The following is a 22,893-nucleotide window of genomic DNA, read 5'->3' on the forward strand; positions in this document are numbered from 1 at the left end:
CAGGGAGAAATCGGCAGTGGCTTGGTGGGGGCAGAGAGAGAGAAAAAAAGACGGGGGGGGGGGCAGGGAGAGAGAGAAAGGCAAAGAAAGAAAGGGGGCAGAGAGAGAGAGAAAGATAGACAAAGAAAGAAAGGGGGACCAGGGAGAGAGAAAGACAGAAAAAAAGGGGGCAGGGAGAGAGGAAGAAAAAGTTGGACTCATGGAGGGACAGAGAGCGAGAGAGGTTGGTTGGGGAATGGAATGAGGTCTGGAGAGAAAACATGCATGAGGCAGAAAGAAGGGAAGAAATATTGGATGCACAGTCAGAAGGAAGTGCAACCAGAGACTCATGAAAGCACCAGACAACAAAGGTAGGAAAAATGATTTTATTTTTAATTTAGTGATCAAAATGTGCCCATTTTGAGAATTTATATCCGCTGTCTATATTTTGCTCTATGACCCCCCCTTTTACTAAACTGCGATAGCGTTTTTTTAGCGCAAGGAGCCTATGTGCGTCGGGAGCAGTGCGGGGCTCCCTGCGCTAAAAAACACTATCGTGGTTTAGTAAAAGGGGAGGGGGTATATTTGTCTATTTTTGTATAGTTGCTACTGAGGTGACATTGCATATTTTAAATATGCCTTGACCTCTTTGAAAGAAACCCCAGAATATAAATGATAATTAGCATTTTCTCTGCGTACAGCGTGATAGTAGATGATGGCAGATAAAGACCCGAATGGTCCATCCAGTCTGCCCAACCTGATTCAATTTAAATTTTTAAATTTTTTCTTCATAGCTATTTCTGGGCAATAATCCAAAGCTTTACCCGGTACTGTGCTTGGGTTCCAACTGCCGAAATCTCCGTTAAAACCTATTCCAGCCCATCTATACCCTCCCAGCCACTGAAGCCCTCCCCAGCCCATCCCCCACCAAACGGCCATATACAGACACAGACTGTGCAAGTCTGCCCAGTACTGGCCTTAGTTCAATATTTAATATTTTCTGATTCTAGATCCTCTGTGTTCATCCCATGCTTCTTTGAACTCAGTCACAGTTTGTGTTTTTTTAAATTTTATTGTTGGTAAATCATTTTGACTTGGTCATTTTAAAAGTAGATCACAAGCCAAAAAAGTGTGGGCACCCCTGATTTAGACAGAAGGATCACAGAGGTGTACAATTAAAAATGAACATTAATAATAAAAAGAATTAAACTCCAAAATTAGATAAAAGAAAATCCTATGACACATAGGATCTGAGGAAAGCTACAGAAGCTGCTATAGCATGGACTTTGTGAGCAGTGACATGACTCTCCAGAGGCAGTCCAGTCTGAGTATAGCAGAATGAGATACAGGCAGCCAACTATTTGGATATTGTCCGTTTGGTGACAGGATGACCCAACTTGTTAGGATCAAATGAGATGAAGAGTTAGGGAGATGTTCTATGAGGCTTTGTCCGATTGTTGTAGGCCACGTTTACAGTCCAAAATGTGCAGCACCGTTTATCCTGGATGAGAATGAGGCTTAGGGAAAAAAACTGGAAGAACAATGGACTGATTGAAATGAAAGTCTGTAACTACTTTCGGTAGAAACTTAGGATGCGTGCATAGAACCACTTTATCTTGGTGAAAAACTGTGAAAGGTAGATCTGCGACAAACACTTGTAGCTCACTGACCCTCCTGGCAGAAATGAGAGAGATGAGAAAAACTACTTTCCAGATGAGAAATTTGAGATGGGCTGTTGCCATTGGTTCAAATGGTGGTTTCATCAACCTGGAAAGAACTACATTAAGGTCCCAGATGACAGGTGGAGGCTTGAGAGATGGTTTAACATTGAAAAGCCCTTTCATGAATCTGGAGACCATTGGATAAACAGTGAGAGGCTGTCTCTCGACTGGTATGTGAAAAGCTGTAATAGCGCTAAGATGGACTCTGATAGATGTAGATTTAAGACCAGAATCAGAGAGATGAAGGAGATAATCCAGCACCAATTGCAATGACAATGAAGCTGGATCAGGAAGATGATGATGCAGACACCAGGTAGAAAGCCGAGTCCACTTTTGTTGATAACACTGTTGAGTGGAGGGTTTCCTGGAAGCGTCAATAATAGTGCGGACAGGCTGAGAGATACCAAGCTGTCAGGTGTAACAATTGCAGGTTGGGATGAAGAAGAGTTCCTTGATTCTGTGTCAGCAGTATAGGAAATATTGGAAGAAGTATGGATTCCCTGGTGCTGAGTTGAAGTAGAAGGGAGAACCAATAGGCCATCAAGGAGCTATGAGTATCATGGTGGCTGACTCCTGCTTGATTTTGAAGAGTTTTCAGGATGAGAGGAGTGGGAGGCAACACATAGAGGAACAATTGCGTCCAATCCAGAAGAAACTCATTTGCTTCCAGGCGGTGAGGAGAAAAGCCTGGAGCAGAAGTGGGGCAGTTTGTGGTTGTGGGAAGCTGCAAATAAGTCCACCTGAGGAGTGCCCCATTGGGCAAAGATGGACTGAAGAGTTGTCGAGCTGAGTGTCCATTCGTGAGGCTGGAGAATTCTGCTTGCCTTGTATATAGACTATTCGCAGAAAAAGATTGCGGGTGGTCGCCCAAAGCCAAATCTTTTGTGCCTCTTGACAAAGGGGAAGAGAGCCCGTGCCTCCTTGCTTGTTGATGTAGTACATCGCTACTTGATTGTGCGAAGGAGGAAGACTTGGTCAGTCGGGAGATGTTGGAAAGCTTTTAGCGCGTAATACATTGCTCTGAGCTCCAGCAAATTGATGTGAAATTTGCGTTCTTTGGAGGTCCAGTACCCCTGCGTTTGAAGGCCACTCGTGTGCTCACCAGGCGTAGGGAGAAGCATCTGTCGTGAGGACCTGGTGATGTGGAGGAAGATGGAAAAGAAGACCTGGATAGATTGGAAGAGGTCATCCACCAGTGAAGCGACTGCAGAAGAGATGAGGTTACAGAGATATGTTGTGAGAGCGGATCTATCGCCTGACACCACTGAGAAGCTAGGGTCCACTGAGGAGTGCGAAGATGCAATGTGGCTAGTGGTTGTCCGTCGGGTGATCCACACTCTCTGTAGGTGTATCTCGGCAGTTCCACTGTTGCTGGTGATTTTCCACGGCCTCCCTGTATGCCTCCTCTATGAACTTCTCCAACTCTCGGACTTCTTCGATGGTGTCATCTGTCTTGATGTTCTTTGCATCCTCTGTCGTCATGTTCTCTGCATCTCTGTCTTCCTCCTTCACTGCTTGAAGTGTCTCCAGTTACAGTATCCTGCCCTCCAGGAGTCTGACTTGTTTCTTCAGGCTCTCCACTTCTCTGCATCAAGCGCATACATAAGACCGCTTCCCAGAGGGGAGGTAGTCATACATATGGCAGACGGTGCAGAAAACAGGGTAGTTCAACATCCTGCTTATGTCTGCTGCTTCTATTGCTGCCCGCTTGCCGGTCTGCTGTTGATGTCTTCTATGTCTGCTGTGGCTGTCCTCTGTGCCTGCTGTGTCTGCCTAGTTGTGTGTCCTCTGCGCCTGCTGTGTTCTGTGCCTGTCCTCTGCACCTGTTGTGTCCTCTGTGTCTGCCTGGTTGTGTGTCCTCTGTACCTGCCTGGTTGTGTGTCCTCTTGCGCCTGTGTTGGTCTTCTTCTGCTCTCCTTTAGCGGTGGCTCGTCCCTTCTCAAGGCCCTTTTACAAAGGCGCTCTCGCTAAGGCGAGCGCCTTTAATGCTTGCCTTTGACACATACCAAACGGCTGAGTGCCGTTAGCCTCTCCCCTTTTAAGGAGGAGCTTCAGTGGTCGACGTCGGGGGGTGGGCAGAGCTAACTCGCCGATTCCCCTCGTCTCCTGCCTCTTCTTCCCCTCTCCTGCTCTTTTCTCCTTTTGCTTTGCTCTCCCTCTACTTCACTCTCCAACTGCTTCTTTGCTGCTTGCCTGCCCAAGCTCTGCTGAACTCCGCTCTATTGGCCCCTCCTCTTTTAAGTGGGAGCTTCAGTGGTCGATATAGGGGTGGATGGAGCTAACTCTCGCCGATTCCCCTCGTCTCCTACTCTTTTCTCTCCTTTTGCTTCCCTTTCCCTCTACTTCCCTCTCCAACTGCTTCTCTCCTGCTTGCCTGCCCAAGCTCTGCTGAACTCCGCTCCATTGGCTCCTCCCCTTTTAAGGGGGAGTTTTGGTGGTTGACATCGGGGGGGCGGAGCTTACTCTCGCTGATTCCTCTCGTAGTCTCCTGCCTCTTCTCCATTCCTGCTCTTTTCTCTCCTTTTGCTTCGCTCTCCCTCTACTTCACTCTCCAACTGCTTCTGTCCTGCTTGCCTGCCCAAGCTCCACTGAACTCTGCTCTGTTGGCCCCTCCCCTTTTAAGGGGGAGCTTCAGTGGTCGATGTCTGGGGTGGGCGGAGCTAACTAGCCGATTCCCCTCGTAGTCTCCTGCCTCTTCTACCCCTTTCCTGCTCTTTTCTCTCGTGCTTGCCTGCCCAAGCACCGCTGAACTCCACTTCGTTGGCCCCTCCCCTTTTAAGGGAAGCTTTGGTGGTCGACGTCGGGGGGTGGGCGGAGCTAATTCTCACCGATTTCCCTTGTAATCTGCCTCCTTCCACTCTCCTGCTCTTTTCTCTCCTTTTGCATCCCTCTCCCTCTACTTTACTCTCCAACTGCTTCTCTCCTGCTTGCCTGCCCAAGCTCCTCTGTTCGCAATCCTCCTGCGTCGACCCTACTCTGAATAACTTCGTATCGTCTGCAAATTTAATCACCTCACTCGTCGTACCAATTTCCAGATAGTTTATAAATATGTTAAAGAGCACCGAACCCTGAGGCATTCCACTGGTGACGCTTTTCAGTCCAAGTATTGTCCATTTACCCCCACTCTCTGTTTCCTATCTGCCAGTCAGTTTTTAATCCACGTCACCCTTGTATATCTGCCTGTTTACTCCCTTGAAGAAGTGCAAGTTCGTCAAGCAAGATCTTCCTTTGCTGAAGCCATGCTGGCTGGTCCTCATCAGATCGTGTCCGTCAAGGTGTTCAATGATGCGGTCCTTTATCAATGCATCTACCATCTTTCCCGGTACCAAGATCAGACTCACCGGTCTGTAGTTTCCCGGATCACCCCTTGAACCTTTCTTGAAGATTGGCGTAACATTTGTCACCTTCCAGTCTTCCGGAATCCTTCCTGATTTTATCGACAGATTGACTATTAGTTGAAGCAGTTCAGCTATAGCCCCTTTCAGTTCCTTGATTACCCTCTGATGGATGCCATCCAGTCCCAGGGATTTATAATTTTTAAGCCTATCTGCTGCATACCTCTTCTAGACTAACCGTCAACCCTGTCAGTTTCCTGCCTTCGTTTCCCACGTATATCCTATCGGCGTCCGATATATTGTGTATATCCTCTTCGGTAAACACAGCTTTAGGTCTCTTGCTAAAAAGCTACCCTTGTTTTCTGACTAAACAGTGCTCCAATCTGCTCATTCTTGAAAGCAAAGAAAGCACATGACAAAAATATATAGATTGCAAAAATAACTTGATTTGCAAAAGCTTAAAAACTGAAAAAAAAACCCAGATACAGACTTTAGCATGGCTTCTACTTAATTACAAATGAAGGTGTGCAGCTGCACAATGCTGAACTCATTCCAAGATCATTAAGGTGCACCTGCAAGGTAGAATGCCACAATTAACGTATGTGCTGGGATTTGAACCTATGACCTCTGGAAGTTGGGAACAGGGCTTTTACCCTTTGAGCCGCAGCAGTGGTTAAAAGCTACAGCCTCAGCACCCTGAGGTTGTGGGTTCAAACCTATTCTGCTCCTTGTGACCCTGGGCAAGTCATTTAATCCCATTGCCCCAGGTACATTAGATAGATTGTGAGCCCACCAGGACAGACAGGGAAAATGCTTGAGTACCTGAATAAATTAATGAAAACCAGGGGTGTCCAACCTGCGGCCCAGTGAAGTATTTTGTGTGGCCCCGGTCGAGGGCGATGCAGTATTTTCCTCTGCTGCCCTCAGGTGTTTACCGTCTTGCTGGCTCCCTCCTCTGTCTTGCTGCAGCGTTTGCGCATTTGTGCGGTCCCAGAAACATTTGTTTCATCCAATGCGGCCCAGGGAAGCCAAAAGTTTGGACACCCTTGATGTAAACCGTTCTGAGCTCCCTGAGAGAACGGTATAGAAAATTGAAGAAATAAATAAAAAATTCCTCACATCTGATATGATAGCTTAGGGATCTGCTAAGCTATGATCTTCTCAGATATTTTCACCTTCACATGGCTAGGATCTCTAAGCTCTCATGGTAGGAACCCCCATGACTGAAAGGATGCAGCTGTGGCTCAATGGGTAAAAGTCCTGTGCTCATCTTCCAGAGGTCATGGGTTCAAATCCCAGCACATATTTTAATTGTGGCATTCTACCTTGCAGGTGCACCTTGATCTCACAGTGAGATCAGCATTCAAGAATTAGCTGATTGGAGTACTGTTTAGTTAGAAAAAAAGGGTGTTCTGAGTATAGGATTCAATTTTGGCCTCCTTATCTCAAGGAAGATATAGTGGCGCTAGAAAAGGTTCAAAGAAGAGCGACCAAGATGATAAAGGGAATGGAATTCCTCTCGTTTGAGGAAAAACTAAAATGGTTAGGGCTCTTCAGCTTGGAAAAGAGACGGCTGAGGGGGAAATATGATTGAAGTCTACAAAATCCTGAGTGGAGTAGAACAAGTAGATCAATTTTTCACTCTGTCAAAAATGACAAAGACTAGGGGACATTCGATGAAGTTACAGGGAAATACTTTTAAAACCAATTGGAGGAAATTTTTTTTCACTCAGAGAATAGTTGGGCTCTGGAAAGCGTTGCCAGAGGATGTGGTAAGAGCTGATAGCATAGCTGGTTTTAAGAAAGGTTTGGACAAGTTCCTGGAGGAAAAGTCCTTAGTCTGTTATTGAGAAAGACACAGGGGAAGCCACTGCTTGCCTTATATCGGTAGCATGGAATATTGCTACACTTTGAGTTTTGGCCAGGTACTAGTGTCCTGGATTGGCCACCGTGAGAATGGGCTACTGGTCTTGTTGGACTATTGGCCTGACCCAGTAAGGCTATTCGTATGTTCTTATGAGTCTCAGTCTGGTAATATTTTTTTTGGTATTAGCAAGGTAAATGATATTACAGCAATCTAACTACTTAATCGAAGTGACTGAACCAAGATATTGAATGTGGGGATGTCAAAGTATGGTCTAATGGTACAGAGTTTCTATAACGTGTGGAACCCCTTTCGCACCAAGGTATTGATCTGTTTTTTCATAGTTAGATTCTGGTCCAAGACAATTCCTAAGATTTTAATCGAGAAATGAATTTTATATTGAATGGTGTTTATAGTAATTGTGGATTCAGAAGAAGTCTTTTGGGAGGAAGTGAAAATTTTGCCTTTTTGCGATTTAATTTTAGTTTGAATTCTGTCATCCAAGACTCCATTGAGTTTAGGACAGCTTCCCTGGGTGAGTTGTTTGAAATGGTTGAATTACATGGAATAATCAATATATCGTCAGCATAACTGAATAATTTAATACCCAAGCTACTTCATTTTGATCCAAGTGAAGAAAGGTATATATTGAACAGTCTAGGAGAGAATGTTGATCCTTGAGGAACCCCACATGGATTCTTCCAAATGATGGAATTTTCATTATTAATCCTTACTTGATATGAACAAGATTTAAGAAAACCTTGAAACCAGAGAAGTACTTTGTCATGGATCCCAAAGATATCTAGGCATTCCAGAAGTTTAACATGGTCTACCAGATCGAATGCGCTGCTCAAGTCAAATTGTAAGACAAGAGCACTACTACCTTTGCTAAGTAAGTTGTTTAAATAATTGAACAGTGCAGCTAGTACAGTTTCTGTACTAAATTGAGATCTGAAGCCAGATTGAGAATTATGTAATAACGTGGTGTCCTAAGAATTTGGATAGTTGTGACTACCAGGCCCTCCATAATTTTCACAAAGAATGGAATAGATGCTGTTCGTCTGTAATTAGCTGGTGAAGAGGATGGTTCCTTAGAGTTTTTAATAATTGGCGTAATAAGTATGTGACCTCCTTTTTCTAAGAAATCTGATAACCAATCAAAAAGTTCAAATTTGAAACTTTGAGGAGCTTATTCTATGAGAGCTGGGGGCCAAGAGGCTAGAGCACTAAAGGATTTCACATATTTTTGATATAGTCTGGAGAAAAGATTCCAGTCTGGTTTGTCAAAGAATGTCCAGATGATATCCGCATGGATATCATTATTGACTAAAGTCTGAGAATATCTTGTATCGTTAATCCAAAGTGGACAAGAAGTTCTTAGTCCACTTACCTTAGAACTGAAAAAAGTAGCAAAGACATCTGAGGTAGGTGTTATGACTTGAGATGATTGCTTATGCCTCTTTGTATTAAATACCTCATTGACCAGCTGAAATAATTTATTTGTGCTCATCAGTAAGGCCCTGGAGGATATTAGTCATCCCTTGTGTGTCATAGTGGGTCATTTTTATTGATTTGTGTAGTATGTGATATTAATATTCTAATTGATTTTATGTTGTAACTTAGGCCTCTCTTTGTGAATTGCTTTGTCCTTTTTTTCTCCTCTCCCCCTTGCATATTTTCCTGTTTTGCAGTATTTGAAATAAAGATGACTATGTTATCCTAAGCCCCCCCACACACATACACCTTGCTTTTTAAGAGAATACATAGTACTGACACAGGTAATAGCTACGTTGTACAAGAGAGAAGATGGCAGACAGATTTATCAATGGAGAAAGACAATTATTTTAAGCACTAGAATCTGGATATCTGATTCATCAAAGATTTTTCCCATAGACCTAGAAGGGAGAGACACTTTAGCTCAATCAGATTATGATTTATAAGGCACTTCAGCTTTATTGTTTTTTAACATATTGATATCAACAATCATCTGAAATGACCATGATAGCAGAGTTGTAGAATAGGAAAATGAAAATAAATAACACCTTGTGACTTCTGATTTCATGATCATGTTTCTTAGTGTATTTGGTTTCAGACCCTTCTTCACTACAAGAGTACAGTACAAGGAGCTGAGGCGACTTCCGGGCGTTGCACAGAGTATTGTCTAGAGCAGAGGTTGGCAAACTTTTTGACTCATGGGTCACAATGGGTTCTTAAATTTGACAGAGGGGCCAGACCTTTTAAAATCCCGCTTATAGCCTGGTGGTCCAGCGTGTATCGGCAGGAGCGAGCTTTCCATGCTCCTGTCTGGCCACTGGTACCGTGGGAAATATCATGCTAATTCTGTCCTGCTACAAAGGAAAACAGCCACTGCTAGAATGGGAAATAACATGCTTATTCAGTCATGTTATAATTTATTTATTTGAAGGAGTTCTATCACGCTAATTCTGTCCTGCTACAAAGGAAAATAGCCACTACTAGAATGAGAAATAACAAGCTTATTCAGTCATGTTATAATTTATTTATTTGAAGGAGTTCTATCACGCTAATTCTGTCCTGCTACAAAGGAAAATAGCCACTACTAGAATGAGAAATAACATGCTTATTCAGTCATGTTATAATTTATTTATTTTATTAATAATAATAATAATAACTTTATTTTGTATACCGCCATACCCAGAGAGTTCTAGGCGGTTCACAGCAATTAATTAAGATTACAATGGAGAGATAATTTGAGTTAACATTTTAGGAATGTCGTGGTCAATGAAGTTGGTAGGAAAATACAAGAATGTACAAGGAATGTACAAGGAATATACAGGCATGTACAGGAATATACAAGAATGTACAATAGGAAGGTAATATTTTATTTTTAGGAATATGCCGGTCTTTGAAATTAATAGGTTTGGAGGGAACGATAAGAGGGAAGGAGGGGGGCTCACTTGTGTTGATTGGAGTTGAAGAGGTGTGAGGGTGAGTTAAGGGTTCTGTCCGTGGAATAGGTGAGTTTTGAGTTTTTTTCTGACGTCAAGGTAGGTGGGGGTGTCGAGTACCATTTGGGCTAGCCATGAGTTTTGTTTAGCTGCCTGGAAGGAGAAGGTTTTGTCAAGGAACCTTTTGAGACAACATAGTTTTAGGGAGGGGAAGGCGAACAGATGAATTCTGCGAGAGTTCTTATTGTTGTGATTTAGCTTGAGGTGAGGGTTGAGGTAGCTTGGGGATAGGCCAAATACAATTTTGTAGCAGAGGCATGCGAACTTGAAGGTGCCAGGTCAAAAGCGCGCTGGGACAAAGGCGCGAGCAGACAATTGAGCGCAGCGTGGAGGCACGCGCCAAAGAAAATTACTGTTTTTAGGGCTCCGACGGGGGGAACCCCCCCACTTAATACAAATCGCGCCGCGTTGTGGGGGGTTTATAACCCCCCACATTTTACTGAAAACTTCACTTTTTCCCTGTTTTTAGGGAAAAAGTTAAGTTTACAGTAAAATGTGGGGGGTTACAACCTCCCAAACCCTCAACGCCGGCGCAATTTGTACTAAGTAAACTGGGGGTGCTCCCCAACAAAACCCCCCGTCGGAGCCCCTAAAAACAGTAATTTTCTTCGGCGCGCGCTTTTGTCTTCCGCGTTGTTGTCTATTAACCAAACTTGAATATGACTCTGGATTCAAATGGCAGCCAGTGCAGTTTAGAAAGGAGTGATGTGTTCTCTTTTGTTCAAGCCAAATATAAGGCAGACGGCGGTGTTCTGAATCAGTTTTAGTCTCCTGGTGGTTCAGAACACCGCCATCCGCCTTATATTTGGCTTGAATAAAAGAGAACACATCACCCCTTTCTACCATAAACTGCACTGGCTGCCATTTAAGGATTTCTACCATGCTAATTCTGTCCTGCTCCAAAGGAAAACAGCTACTATGAGAATGGGAAATAACAGACTTATTCAGTCATGTTATAATTTATTTATTTGAAGGATTTCTATTCTGCACTATCATTTAGTTTCTAGGCAGATTACAGAATTACATTCATAATCTAATAGGTGGCATAATGTGGTTTTCAGGGGTAAGAGAAGGGGGTACATTATACATAGGAGAGAGAGAAGACAAGGTGTATTTAAACATGGTTTAGTGTTAACATATCAAAGGTTATAAGAAGAAGATGGCCAGTGGTAGAGTGGGAGTTACATGTTTGCCCTCTGCTGGTGGCTTGTGGGTAAAGGGTATGGGAACCTTAGTGATGGAGTGGCCTAGTGCTTACTCTATGGTTGTGAGTTTTAATTCCCATTGCAGCTCATTGTTCCTCTGGGCAAGTCACTTAACATGCCATTCAGGAAGTGGTGCGGGGCCCAGGCAGGAGCACGGAAAGCTTGCTCCTGCCGATACACGCTGGACTACCAGGCTATAAGGGGTATTTTAAAAGGTACAACGGGGCGGGTGATGTTTTAAAAAGGTATGGGGAGAGTTAAAAAATTTGTATCTTCACTGCATACAACTCACTGACATTTCCACCCACTTTTGGAGCAAAAAATACAGTAGACAAATTTGGCGGGCCGGATATGGCCCAAGGGCCGTAGTTTGCACGTCTGGTCTAGAGCAAAGTCCAAGAATGTGCATTTCCCGCAGCTGCCTGCTGGATTGATGCAGTCTTGGTGCATGCTTTGCTCTGCATGTCAGATGGCAAGGAAAAAAACATTTGTTTTACTTTGAATTCTCTATAAGGGAAGCAGCAGGAGAACTTCCTGCACGGAAGAAGAATAGAAACCTTTCTAATAAAAATGCTTTCATTGTGGTAGAGGAATGGTATCAAAAAGTATTTTGTGGATAACATTTTCACTCTTAAATGGCTTAGTTCACACCGGAGTGGAAGCAAGGTTGCTCTGTATACTGAAAGTACCGTTAAGTTTGAAGTGGTTTATGACCTATGCCAGATGTTTCAGCATAAACTCCTCACAGAGCCTCAATAAATTATAGCTGTTCACTCCTCATGTACTTAAATAAATACATCAACACAGTCTGGCAATATTGTACTATGGCGTGCACCAGAAAAACTGACATGCTTAAAACAAAGTGTGTTGATCCCTGGATGTAGAGGAATCCAACTAAAGCGGCCTTCAGAAGTATCTCTTGAGGCTTTCTCTACTGCTTAGTAAGAGGTCCTGGAACCCAGGTAAGAGTGTGGTGTTCCCATAGCTGAAGACCAGAGCTAACACTGAAGGAGAAGGCTCCCGGGCCTAGCCTTTGGCAAAGAATCTACAAACATGACCGACTGTTTCACTTTGCCTACAGGCTGCTCTGTTTCTTTTCTCTCTCTATCAAGCTAGAAGCTACGTGGCAACATATAGCTTGATAAGCAGACTAGCTGGTAACTAGCGTGGTGCATTGAGTGTGCAGGTTCCCGGCTCTAGGCCTTGCTTTCGGATTGTACTGCTGCTCTGTGCAGAAGTCCTTTTGTGCTGTAGCAGCCAGGGAAGAATGATGATATTCCAATTTGTACAAAATTTCTGCTCTCAACAGTGGCTTGGGAAAAGATGTTTTGGAGTGGGTAACTTAGTCTACCTGAGCTCTTTTTCCAAAATGGCTGTAAACTAATAGCACGTGAGTTTCCTCTTGGCACATCACATATCTTCAGTTCTGCTGGGCTATGGTAAGTTTTTTTCTATTTTGCATCTTTAGCAATAAAGCATCTGTGTTTATAAAAAATCAGTTTGACTGAATTCTAAGTTCTTTCTCGGCTATGAATTTTAGTTGAAGCTTAAGTACATAGGATTAGGACAAGTCTAAAAAGGTGCACTTTTCCAAGACCTGCACCATGCAATATTTCTGAAAGGCAATGCAACTTCAGCTGCATATGGTTTGAAACTGTGTAATGTCTCCGTATAATACATTACCCCTCCCCCATGTAAGATTTCTACCTGAGCACATGTTGTCCCATTCTATCGGTTAATAAAGTAAGTCATCGAGAAAAGCATCACAGATTGCTGGGAAACAGAAATGAGAGCAAGGCACAGTAATGAGAGGCAAATGCTGGTATAACAGTGATTGCAAGTTGGAGCTTTCTCAGAGAGATGAAAGATTCTGATTATATGAGTAGCTGACGAATTTCTTTATGAACACAACACAGGAAATCCATGTAGGAAACTCCTCCGTAAAGGCCTTTGTCTTCCACGAGGAACTGCCGGAAAGTCAGCTCAGCCTTGTCTCTCTGTTTCACTAACACAAACTGCAAAAGAAAGCATGTGTTATTACTTAAGAGGAAGATGGCCAGTGCTACAATGGAAAATAACACATTTACTCTGGCCACTGGTACTGTGGGAAATATAACGCTAATTCTGTCCTGCTCCAAAGGAAAACAGCCACTACGAGAATGGGAAATAACATGTTTATTCATTCATGTTATAATTTATTTATTTGAAGGAGTTCTATTCTGCACTATCATTTAGTTTCTAGGCAGATTACAGAATTACATTCATAATCTAATAGGTGGCATAATGTGGTTTTCAGGGGTAGAAGAGTAAGAGAAGGGGGTACATTATACAGAGGAGAGAGAGAGAGAGAAGACAAGGTGTATTTAAACATGGTTTAGTGTTAACATATCAAAGGTTATAAGACGATGGCCAGTGGTGGAGTGGGAGTCGCTTGTGGGTAAAGGGTATGGGAACCTTAGTGATGGAGTGGCCTAGTGCTCACCCTATGGTTGAGTTTTAATTCCTCTGGGCAAGTCACTTAACACGTCCTTGGCCCATGTAAACCACACAGAACAAGTGTTCCAGCAAGTCCCATCCCCTGTTCTTGTTTTAAGAGAAACTCTTCTCCTAATCACTTTTCAACTCTTAGATCTGCTCTTTTACAGTGACATGGCTGATGACAATGCATCAGAATCTCATTGGCCCTGAATGCTGCGAATGCACTTTTAATGATCTTTTATTTATATGAATTTACCTTCACACAACAGCAATAATTCTGTGATGGAGTAGCCTAATGGCTAATGGCTACTGTAGCTTATTGTGAGCCTGGGCAGGTCATTTAACCCTCCATTACCCCAGAAACAAAACTTAGATCGTGAACTAGAGAATGACACAGGGACAAATTTTTCCCCATCCCTGCAAGTTCTTTTCCTGTCCCTACCCCATCCTCATCTGCACAAGCTTCAAACGCTTTAAAATCATACGTGTTCGAGGCTTGTGCGGTTAAGGCAGAGCTTAGAGGAATGGGACAGGAACAGCAACAAAACTCATGGGGATGGGATGGGGATGTGGAAAATTTGTCCCCATGCCATTCTCTATTGAGAACCCACTAGGGACAGAGAAAGTGCCTACATATAAATATATGTAATCGGCTTTGGTTTGCCACCCAAATCCATGGGAAGATTAGGTTCTTACCTCAATAACCTTTCTAGTAGAAAGGCATGCGAGTCTTGAACTAGGGCATTATTCACCTCTAATTATGAGTTGTGTAGAAGGCATCATGCAAATCTTTTCAGCTCTACCCCTTGTCTCTGTGTTCCTGCTCCTCAGTTTATACCAAAGCACTATAAAAGGAAAAATAAAAAGGAGGGACATGGGGAACTCCCCAACAAAGCCAAATTGGCTCTACTCCTAACAATGACAATCAATACCAATAGGAACATAACATAAAAATAAGGTGGAACAGAAATATCCACCTACCTGAGTGCAATTGGCACTAACACTTATGTAGATCTCACAGTCTTTCATTTGTCTTTTGCAATAAGAGTTATCATTCTTCAGATCTGTTGGACAGGAGAAAGGCCAGTCCATTACAAGTTATCCCATGTCCAAATGGTCTTGTTCTGGGCATTTGGGACTTGAACAAAATTTTGGTTGAAAATGTGGTATAAACGTCCTAGCAGTCCGGATGAACAATAGCCAGGAAGTCCAGATAAATGATTAAAAAATAAAAAAATCCTAGATGTATTTTTTTAAAATGGGCATTTTCCCAGTGCTGACGCCTAAATTGGACTTAGACATATGTTTTGATTATGCCCCTCAAAATTTCTGTGCATTTTATTAAACTTTATTCTCTGTTGATGATTGTTTGAAAGATTTTAGTTCTTACAGGTACCATGGCTACAATGTTTATTCTGATCCTTTTAACTGAAGTGCTTGGATGTAGACAAGACCACAAAATAGCAGAAAGCACCAAAATAGCTTTGCCCTTTGTAAATGCACTTTTTGAGAACTTCTCCAAAAATTGTGCTCCGATAGCCTTGTGGACCCTACAAGACCTGTGTGGGAACACTCTATACCCTTAGTACTCTCTAATATTCTTCTATCTACCAAATGTTATCTAAAACCCCATAATTTACCCTATTCTTATCTCCTAAAGATCTCTACTTCCCGTTGGTAACTCTTTACCCAACGTTTTATTACCTTAAAAATTTTATGTCATCGCTTATTCTATTCCTTCAAATTTTGAATGTAATTCTTGTTTTAGTTTGGATATAATCCGCCTTGAACCGCAAGGTAATGGCGGAATAGAAATCACTAATGTAATGTAATGTAATAGGTGATCCTGCTGACATTATTAAACAGTAGATCAACCTGAAATAGCTACAACTACTAATCATTTCTATAGTGTTACTAGATATACACAAAATATAATAATAATAATAACAGTTTATATACCGCAGTACCGTGAAGTTCTATGCGGTTTACAAAAGATTAAATGAAGGTACAAATTGATTGAACTTAAGAGAGGTGGAAGAATGATTAATAGGTCAAGAAAACCATTATTGCGAAGAAAGAGATGTACGGGTCAGTTGTCTAGATACTTCAGGAACAGGTATGTTTTTAGACGCTTCCTGAATTCCTCATAAGTAGTGGGCGAGAGCAATTGCTCTAGATCTTTACCCCATAATGCTGCTTGATGTGAGAGAAGGTGTTCATGGTGTTTTTTCAGTTTACAACCTCTAACTGGGGGGGAAACGAAGTTCGAATGTGAGCTTCTCTTGTGTCTGTTGGCTGAGAAGGAGAAAAGGTCAGTTATGTATTTAGGGGCTAGTCCGTATAGTACTTTAAAGCAGAGGCAGGCGAACTTAAACTTTATGCGTGCTTCCATCGGTAGCCAATGCAACTGCTGGTAGTAGGGTGTCACATGATCAAATTTCTTTAGCCCGAAGATTAGTCTGACTGCGCATTTTGCATTAATTATAAACGTCGCATATTCTTTTGGGAAATTGCTAAATAGGCGATGTTACAGTAGTCAAGTTGACTTAGTACGAGGGATTGAACCAGGGTTCTGAATGCTGAAGTATCAAAATATGATTTCATGGATCTAAGTTTCCAGAGAGTGAAAAAACCCTTTCTGATTAAGGAGTCCATCTGGTCTTTCATGGTTAGGCATTGATCCAGAGTTACACCCAGTATCTTCATGGTGGACTGAATAGGGTAACTAAGTTCATTGATGCATAGTGGTGTTTTGGTGTCAAGCGGATGTGGTGAAGCAACAAAGAATTTCGTTTTTTCTGAATTAAGTTTGAGCTTGAAGTCTGTCATCTATTGCTCCATCACGTTTATAGCTTCTGAAGCTTTGGGAATAGTCAGCAAATGGGATGATAATCATAAAGTCATCTGCGTAACTGAATAATTTTATCCCCAGCAGGGTTAATTGCACACCTAGTGAGGACATGTAGACATTGAAAAGCAATGGGGATAGCGGTGACCCCTGCGGCACACCGGATGGATTGCTCCAGATATCGGAGAGATCGTAATTGAAATGTACCTGATAGGTACAGGATATGAGGAAGCCGCGAAACCAGTTCAACACCTCATCCCTGATACTAATAGCGTCCAGGCATTGAAGCATTTTCCCATGGTCTACCAGATCAAAGGCGGAGCTCATATTGAATTGCATGACCAGGGCATTGAGGCCCTTGCTAAACAGTAGGCGCAGATTGTCTAAAATAGCCGCAATTACTGTCTCCATATTGAAAAAAGGTCTAAAACCGGATTGAGTTTCATATAGGAGAGAGAACTGATTAAGATATTCCATCAATTGGGTGTGTACCAATCCCTCCATGATTTTTTACAATAAATGGAATGGATGCTACTGGTCTGTAGTTGGTTACTAGGGCTGAAGATTCTTTACTATTTTTTAGGATTGGGGTTATTATTATGTGACCGTTATTAGTGAGGAACTTCCCATTTTTTAGGTTATGGGCTAAGTATTGCAGCAACGATAGTTTAAATTCTAAAGGCGCCGCTTTCATAATTTCTGGGGGGCATGAGTCCAGAACGCAATAAGATTTAGAGTATTTGTTATATAGTTTGGTATAATTATTCCATTCTAAGTCTTGAAAGGAACTCCAGGTATTTCATTTCCTTGTATGTTAGCTATTTGATGATCACTAGGGTCGTTTGTTGAACAGTTGTTTCTTAGGTTTTTAATTTTTGAATCAAAATGCAATGCTAAGTAATTCGCAGAGGGTAACTTAGTGTAGTGTACGGGTAGAGTGTAGCGAGCGGTGTCAAATAAATTCGTGATCAGATTGAACAGCTCTTTTGTATTGATTCCTTGTGAACCATTGCAAGATAAGTTGATTTTAGTAGAGTAGAATACTTTACGTTTGTCTTTTATCAGTTGTTTGTAGATTTTTTATTGTTACGGTCTGCTAATTCTCCTGTTTTTTTCCAAATTCTTTCCAGTCTTCTAGCTAGTTGTTTCATTTTTAGAAGTTCGGTGTCAAACCATTTGTTATATTTATTTGCACTGCTTTTGCTATTACATTTAGGGGCAATTTTATCTAAAATGGATCTGCTGGTTGTCGTCCAGTGATCCCAGAAATCGATTCCTTCTTCTATCTCCGTTTGCAGTTCATATTGTGACCAGTATTCTTCTGGATTAATATAACCTCTTGTGTGATGTTCTCTTTTTATCATCCGTAAGGCTCTTTATCCGCTTTGTCTTTTTATACGCTGGGTCCAATCTGTGAGGTCGCTTCACAAAGGCGTGCACTAAGTGCACGCGCCTTTGCTGTGCGCCTTAGCCACGCACCAAATGGCCGTGCGCCGTTGGCGTTGCTGAATAATCTTTCTTTCTCTCTGCTGGCTCGGGGGAGGGGTGGAGCGGTGCTCGCATGTCTCTCCGGAGTGGGCTCCTGATCAAGATGTCGGCCCGCTGCTGCAAAATCTTTCTTTCTCCCCGCTGGCTCGGGGGAGGGGCGGAGCGGTGCTTGCACGCTTCTCCGGAGCGGGCTCCCGGTCAAGATGTCGGCCCGCTGCTGCAAAATCTTTCTTTCTCCCTGCTGGCTCGGGGGAGGGGCGGAGCGGTGCTCGCACGCCTCTCCGGAGCAGGTTCCCGATCAAGATGTCGGCCCGCTGCTGCAAAATCATTCCCTGCTCAACAGAACTTATAATCTAATCAAAACAGACAAACAAGGGTTTAGGAAATTGCTTATGATGGGAATGATTAAAATAGACATGGGCACTCTACAAGTGAATAAAATTTCAAGAGTTAAAAGAAGCTTCAAAAAGGTGGGCTTTTAGCCTAGATTTTTAATACAGCCAGAGATGGAGATTGACATCCTGACTCAGGAGGTCTATTCCAGGTATATGGAGCAACAAGATAAAAGAAATGGAGTCTGGAATTGGCAGTAGAGGAGAAGGGTATAGATAAGAGGTTTCCCTGATGAATAGATTATCTGGGGAGGAATATAGAGTGAGATAAGAGAGGAGAGATACTGAGGAGCTGCAGAGTGAATGCACATGTAAGTCAAATAAGAGGAGTTTGAAGTACGGTAACTTGAGCAGAGGGCTAATATGAGCATAGCAATATTGGCATAATATAAATCATGCAGCAGAATTTTGAACACATTGAAGGGAGAGATGGTTTAGTGGAAGACCTGTGAGATGCAAGTTGCAGTAATGTAGGTGTGAGGTGAAGGTTTTGGTAGCAGGAAGAGTCCCATTGCAGTCTTGCAGAGGGAAGGTGTTATTGGTCTCAACCCATGGTTTGAACTCAATGAGACTGGAATTGAGGCCCCAGATGCTCTAAGATCTATGTTAAAATCCTGTGGGTCACTGTATTGTCGGTAAATTTTCTGATTTCAAAACAGCAAGTGATGCTCAAAGAACTTTGCATGCAAATGAGGTTTGCAGAAGTCTGCGGAAATCCCATCTGATCAGACATTGGAGAAAGCGACTGATACATGCATTGAATAGTTCACGGAAAGAGGCATATGCCAGGAAAGGCTATCATAGGCACCCATGATCATGAATCATAGCTGTGCCTTATTGTAGTGCATCATAGGTGCATGTGATAAGTGTCTGTTGATCCCATTGGAGGGAGGGAGAGGAGGGGGCAGAGAACTACCTCCAAGCAAGCCATACAAATGTGAAAATACAAGATCTATATATGCCAGATTCCACATTGCTTCAGCAGGACATGATGCCTTTACTCCAACCTTTTTGTTTTTGAACTTTAAACAAACGTACATGAGACTTGCTTCTAACACACATGTAACAATACTACTGGCACATCAAGACCTCCCATTAAATTTGGAGCATCAAAGTCCAGTGCTCCATTTTGTGCATCATTAGGCAATGTCTGGGCATCGCCTGGAATGCTCATTTTAATACATTTCAAAATTATTATCAGAGGCTGCTACAGAAAAGACTGTGATTAGCCGATTTGTGCATTGGTAGCTGAAATACTTCAATGCTAAACCGGTTAGATCTGGTTTAGCGTCGATTGTTAAAGACACGGTAAGCTTAGAACATCAGGGCCTGAATCAGGATCAGAGCTCTGGAGAACAAATGGAAGAGGCTGCTGACTAGGCAGCAATTTACTCTGTCAACGGTTCATTCTACCTGGAGTCAGTCTGCGCTGTAACTGGAACATGAGCCTGCAAGCCAGAAGAGAATGGCTTTTCTTCTACAGAGTTGACCAAATGAGAAGCTGTGAGGGCTTTAATACAGTTAAATTACAGCAATTAGCAATTTAAGTTTCATAAAATGAAAACCCCATGACATGGTACACATAAAATATCATATTTTATCTTCAGAGCTCCATTTTCAGGCAAGAGGCTCCATATCTCAGGAGCCATGAACATAACCCTTTCCTGCACTTAAGAGCAATGAAGACAAAAATGGTATCTAATGAGCAGCCATAATATAGATCATTATATCAAATAGGTTTGCCAGTAATGAGGGCAATGAACATTTTTTGCACATGCAACATTCAAATCACTGAATACGTTTTCTTATGCAACAGATCCTACCTTCATTGTGTAAGGCCGATCCTTTTGTATAAACTCCAGTACCCATCTGAGCTTTTTGGAGTAAAGAGTGTCCACTTCAGGAAGTATCGTCTGCATTGTCAAACATATGATTATGAGACAAAATAATTATGCATTTTATATATACACATGTCTTCTCCCAACAATAAAGCACAGTTACATACCTGTAACAGGTGTTATCCAGGGACAGCAGGCAGATATTCTCACAGATAGGTGAGAATCATCCAAGGAGCCCCAGTACAGACAGTGTAAAAGTGTACTGTCACTTTAACCTCTGTAGAAGTCTCAAGACCGCCTGTATTGCAACATGTGTGAGCATCTTCCTACCTGATGTCAGCTCATGGGACCATCAGTTCAATAAACTAGCTAAGAAGCCAACTAGGGGAGGTGAGAGGTTTGTGAGAATATCTGCCTGCTGTCCCCGGATAACACCTGTTACAGGTAAATAATTGTGCTTTATCCCAGGACAAGCAGGCAGCATATTTTCACAGATGGGACTCCCTAGCTACTATGAATGGGATGGAGGGAAGCTGGCGACTAGAAAGTAAATTTTGTAGAAGTATTTAGCTAAACTGACTATCCCACCTGGAATTAGTCTCCAGACAGAAATGGGATGTGAAAGTATGGTTTAGAACCCATAGTCAATGAAACCATCAGTGCAATGCGCAGCGGCAGCGAAAAGGGTGAACAGAATGCTAGGAATGATTAAGAAAAGAGATCACAAACATCTGCCGTTGTACTGGGCTATGGTATGCCCCCACCTGGAATATTGCGTCCAACACTGGTCGCCGTACATGAAAAAGGACATAGTACTACTCGAAAGGGTCCAGAGAAGAGTGACTAAAATGGTTAAGGGGCTGGAGGAGTTGCCATACAATAAGAGGCTAGAGAAACTGGGCATCTTCTCCTTGAAAAGAGGGGACATGATCGAAACATTCAAGATATTGAAAGAGAGATTGTTCACCATCTCCAAGGTGAACAGAATGAGAGGGCACTCGCTAAAGTTAAAAGGGGATAGATTCCGTACAAACATAAGGAAGTTTTTCTTCACCCAGAGAGTAGTAGAAATATGGAACGCTCTTCCAGAGGCTGTTATAGGGGAAACACCCTCCAGGGATTCAAGAAAAGGTTGGATGGGTTCCTGCTGGAACAGAACATATGCAGGTAAGGCTAGACTCAAATAGGGCACTTATGTTCTTAAGTTATAAATATCCACAATGGTAGAGGAATGGAGTGAACTACTGAGGCTGACATTATTTTTAGTTTGTGTGCTATAACATGACTTTCCAGTGAGAGCCCAACCCGAGTATGGCAGAATGATATGCAGTCCGTTAACTATGGAGAGATTGACCTCTTGATTACAGGAGCTCCAAGTCTGTTGGGTTTGAAGGACAGGAACAGACGAGATGTAGTTTTGAAAGGCTTAGTTCGATGTAGACAGTAATCTAATGCAGGTTTATAGTCTTGAGTGAAGTACAGGTCTCCCAGGATGAGAAAGTGGTCTGGAAAAGAAGGCAGGAAATCCTATAAACTTGTTGAGATCAAGACTACTTCTGGTAGGAAGTTGAGTAAGAAGAATAACTCTATCATGAGAAATGGTTGAGGAAGGTGGATCAGGTATTAGAATTCACTGACTCGGTGTGTAGAAGTGATACAAAATGAGTAGACTACTGTCTAAGCAAGATGTTTGAGAGATGAAGACGTAAATCTTTCAAATAGAGGCATCATCCAATGGAGAAGATAACATGTAGGATCCAAACAGCTGGAGGAGGGATTGGAAGTTTTGACATCATTAGTCCTTTCATGGATATGATGCTCAAAGTCACATGAAAGGCACTGGTAGGCTTAAGATAAACATGTACTGAGGTGCTTTTGTTTGCCTTCTCTCTTTTTTTTTTAACTAGTATGAAAGAGACATATAAGGTAATCCAGCACTGATGATATAGGACAGCGGTCTCAAACACGAGGCCCACGGCCGCATGTGGCTCTCCAGGTTTTATTTGCAGCCTGCGGTCTGGAGGCATCATTCTCTTCCTTTTGGAGCAGCAGCCGGCTCGTTCGTTCAAAGCCGCGGGTTGGCGGCTCCTTGTGCTATCCAATCCTGCATCGGAAGCCTCTCTGATGTCACAACATCAGAGAGGCTTCAGACGCAGGCACGGATCTCGCAAGGAGCCACCACCCGCGGCTTTGAACGAACGAGCCGGCCACACACGCTGCTGCTCCAGTGGCGTACCAAGGGGGGGGGGGGCACTGTTCTCCCTAGAGTGCGGCTCGCAGCTCGTCTAGAGTAGTGGTGCCGAACCTGCTTCCCTTCCCTTCTCACTGCTGCCATCGGGGATCAGGCTGGCACCGTGTTCTTTGATCTCCCTGCTTCTCTTCCCTGCGGGGCCGACCAACTCTTGCGGCCCGACGTTGAGAGGACGTTCTGGCTAGCCAATCGCTGCCTGGCTGCCCGGAACGTCCTTTCCGACGTTAGAATTGACGTCGGGCGGCGAGAGTTGGTCGGCCCGGTGCAGAAGAGAAGCAGCCTGTTCCCGATAGCGGCAGCAGCAGCAGCCTATTCCACGGCGGCGGTGGCATGGGGGAGGGCAGGAAGGAAGGAAGAAAGAAAGAAGGTGGGGTGGGGACAGGGAGCAAGAAAAAAAAAGCAAAAAATGGGGCACAGAGGAAGGAAGAAAGAAGGAGGGGGGACAGGGAACCAGAAACAAAGCAAAAAATGGGGCACGGAATCAGAAAAAGACAGACAGAGAAAGAA

The 22,893-nt window shown here is 43.0% G+C and overlaps 1 protein-coding gene across 2 annotated transcripts in view; it reads right to left on the minus strand.

Moving 5' to 3' along the window:
* Positions 1–10,465: 10,465 nt before the first annotated feature.
* The window catches only part of SEC24D (SEC24 homolog D, COPII coat complex component), a 255,374-nt gene continuing 242,946 nt past the window's right edge, over positions 10,466–22,893 (minus strand). For both annotated transcript variants that reach the window (XM_033938041.1, XM_033938046.1), the window contains exons 22-23: positions 20,121–20,210; positions 10,466–13,106 (exon numbers count right to left, since the gene is read on the minus strand). In XM_033938041.1, the coding sequence (XP_033793932.1) occupies positions 12,966–13,106; positions 20,121–20,210 (231 nt within the window). In that variant the 3' untranslated portion in view covers positions 10,466–12,965. The remainder of the gene's footprint in view (positions 13,107–20,120; positions 20,211–22,893) is intronic.

The sequence above is a fragment of the Geotrypetes seraphini genome, chromosome 1, assembly GCF_902459505.1.
Source record: "Geotrypetes seraphini chromosome 1, aGeoSer1.1, whole genome shotgun sequence".
NCBI classification, from domain to species: domain Eukaryota; kingdom Metazoa; phylum Chordata; class Amphibia; order Gymnophiona; family Dermophiidae; genus Geotrypetes; species Geotrypetes seraphini.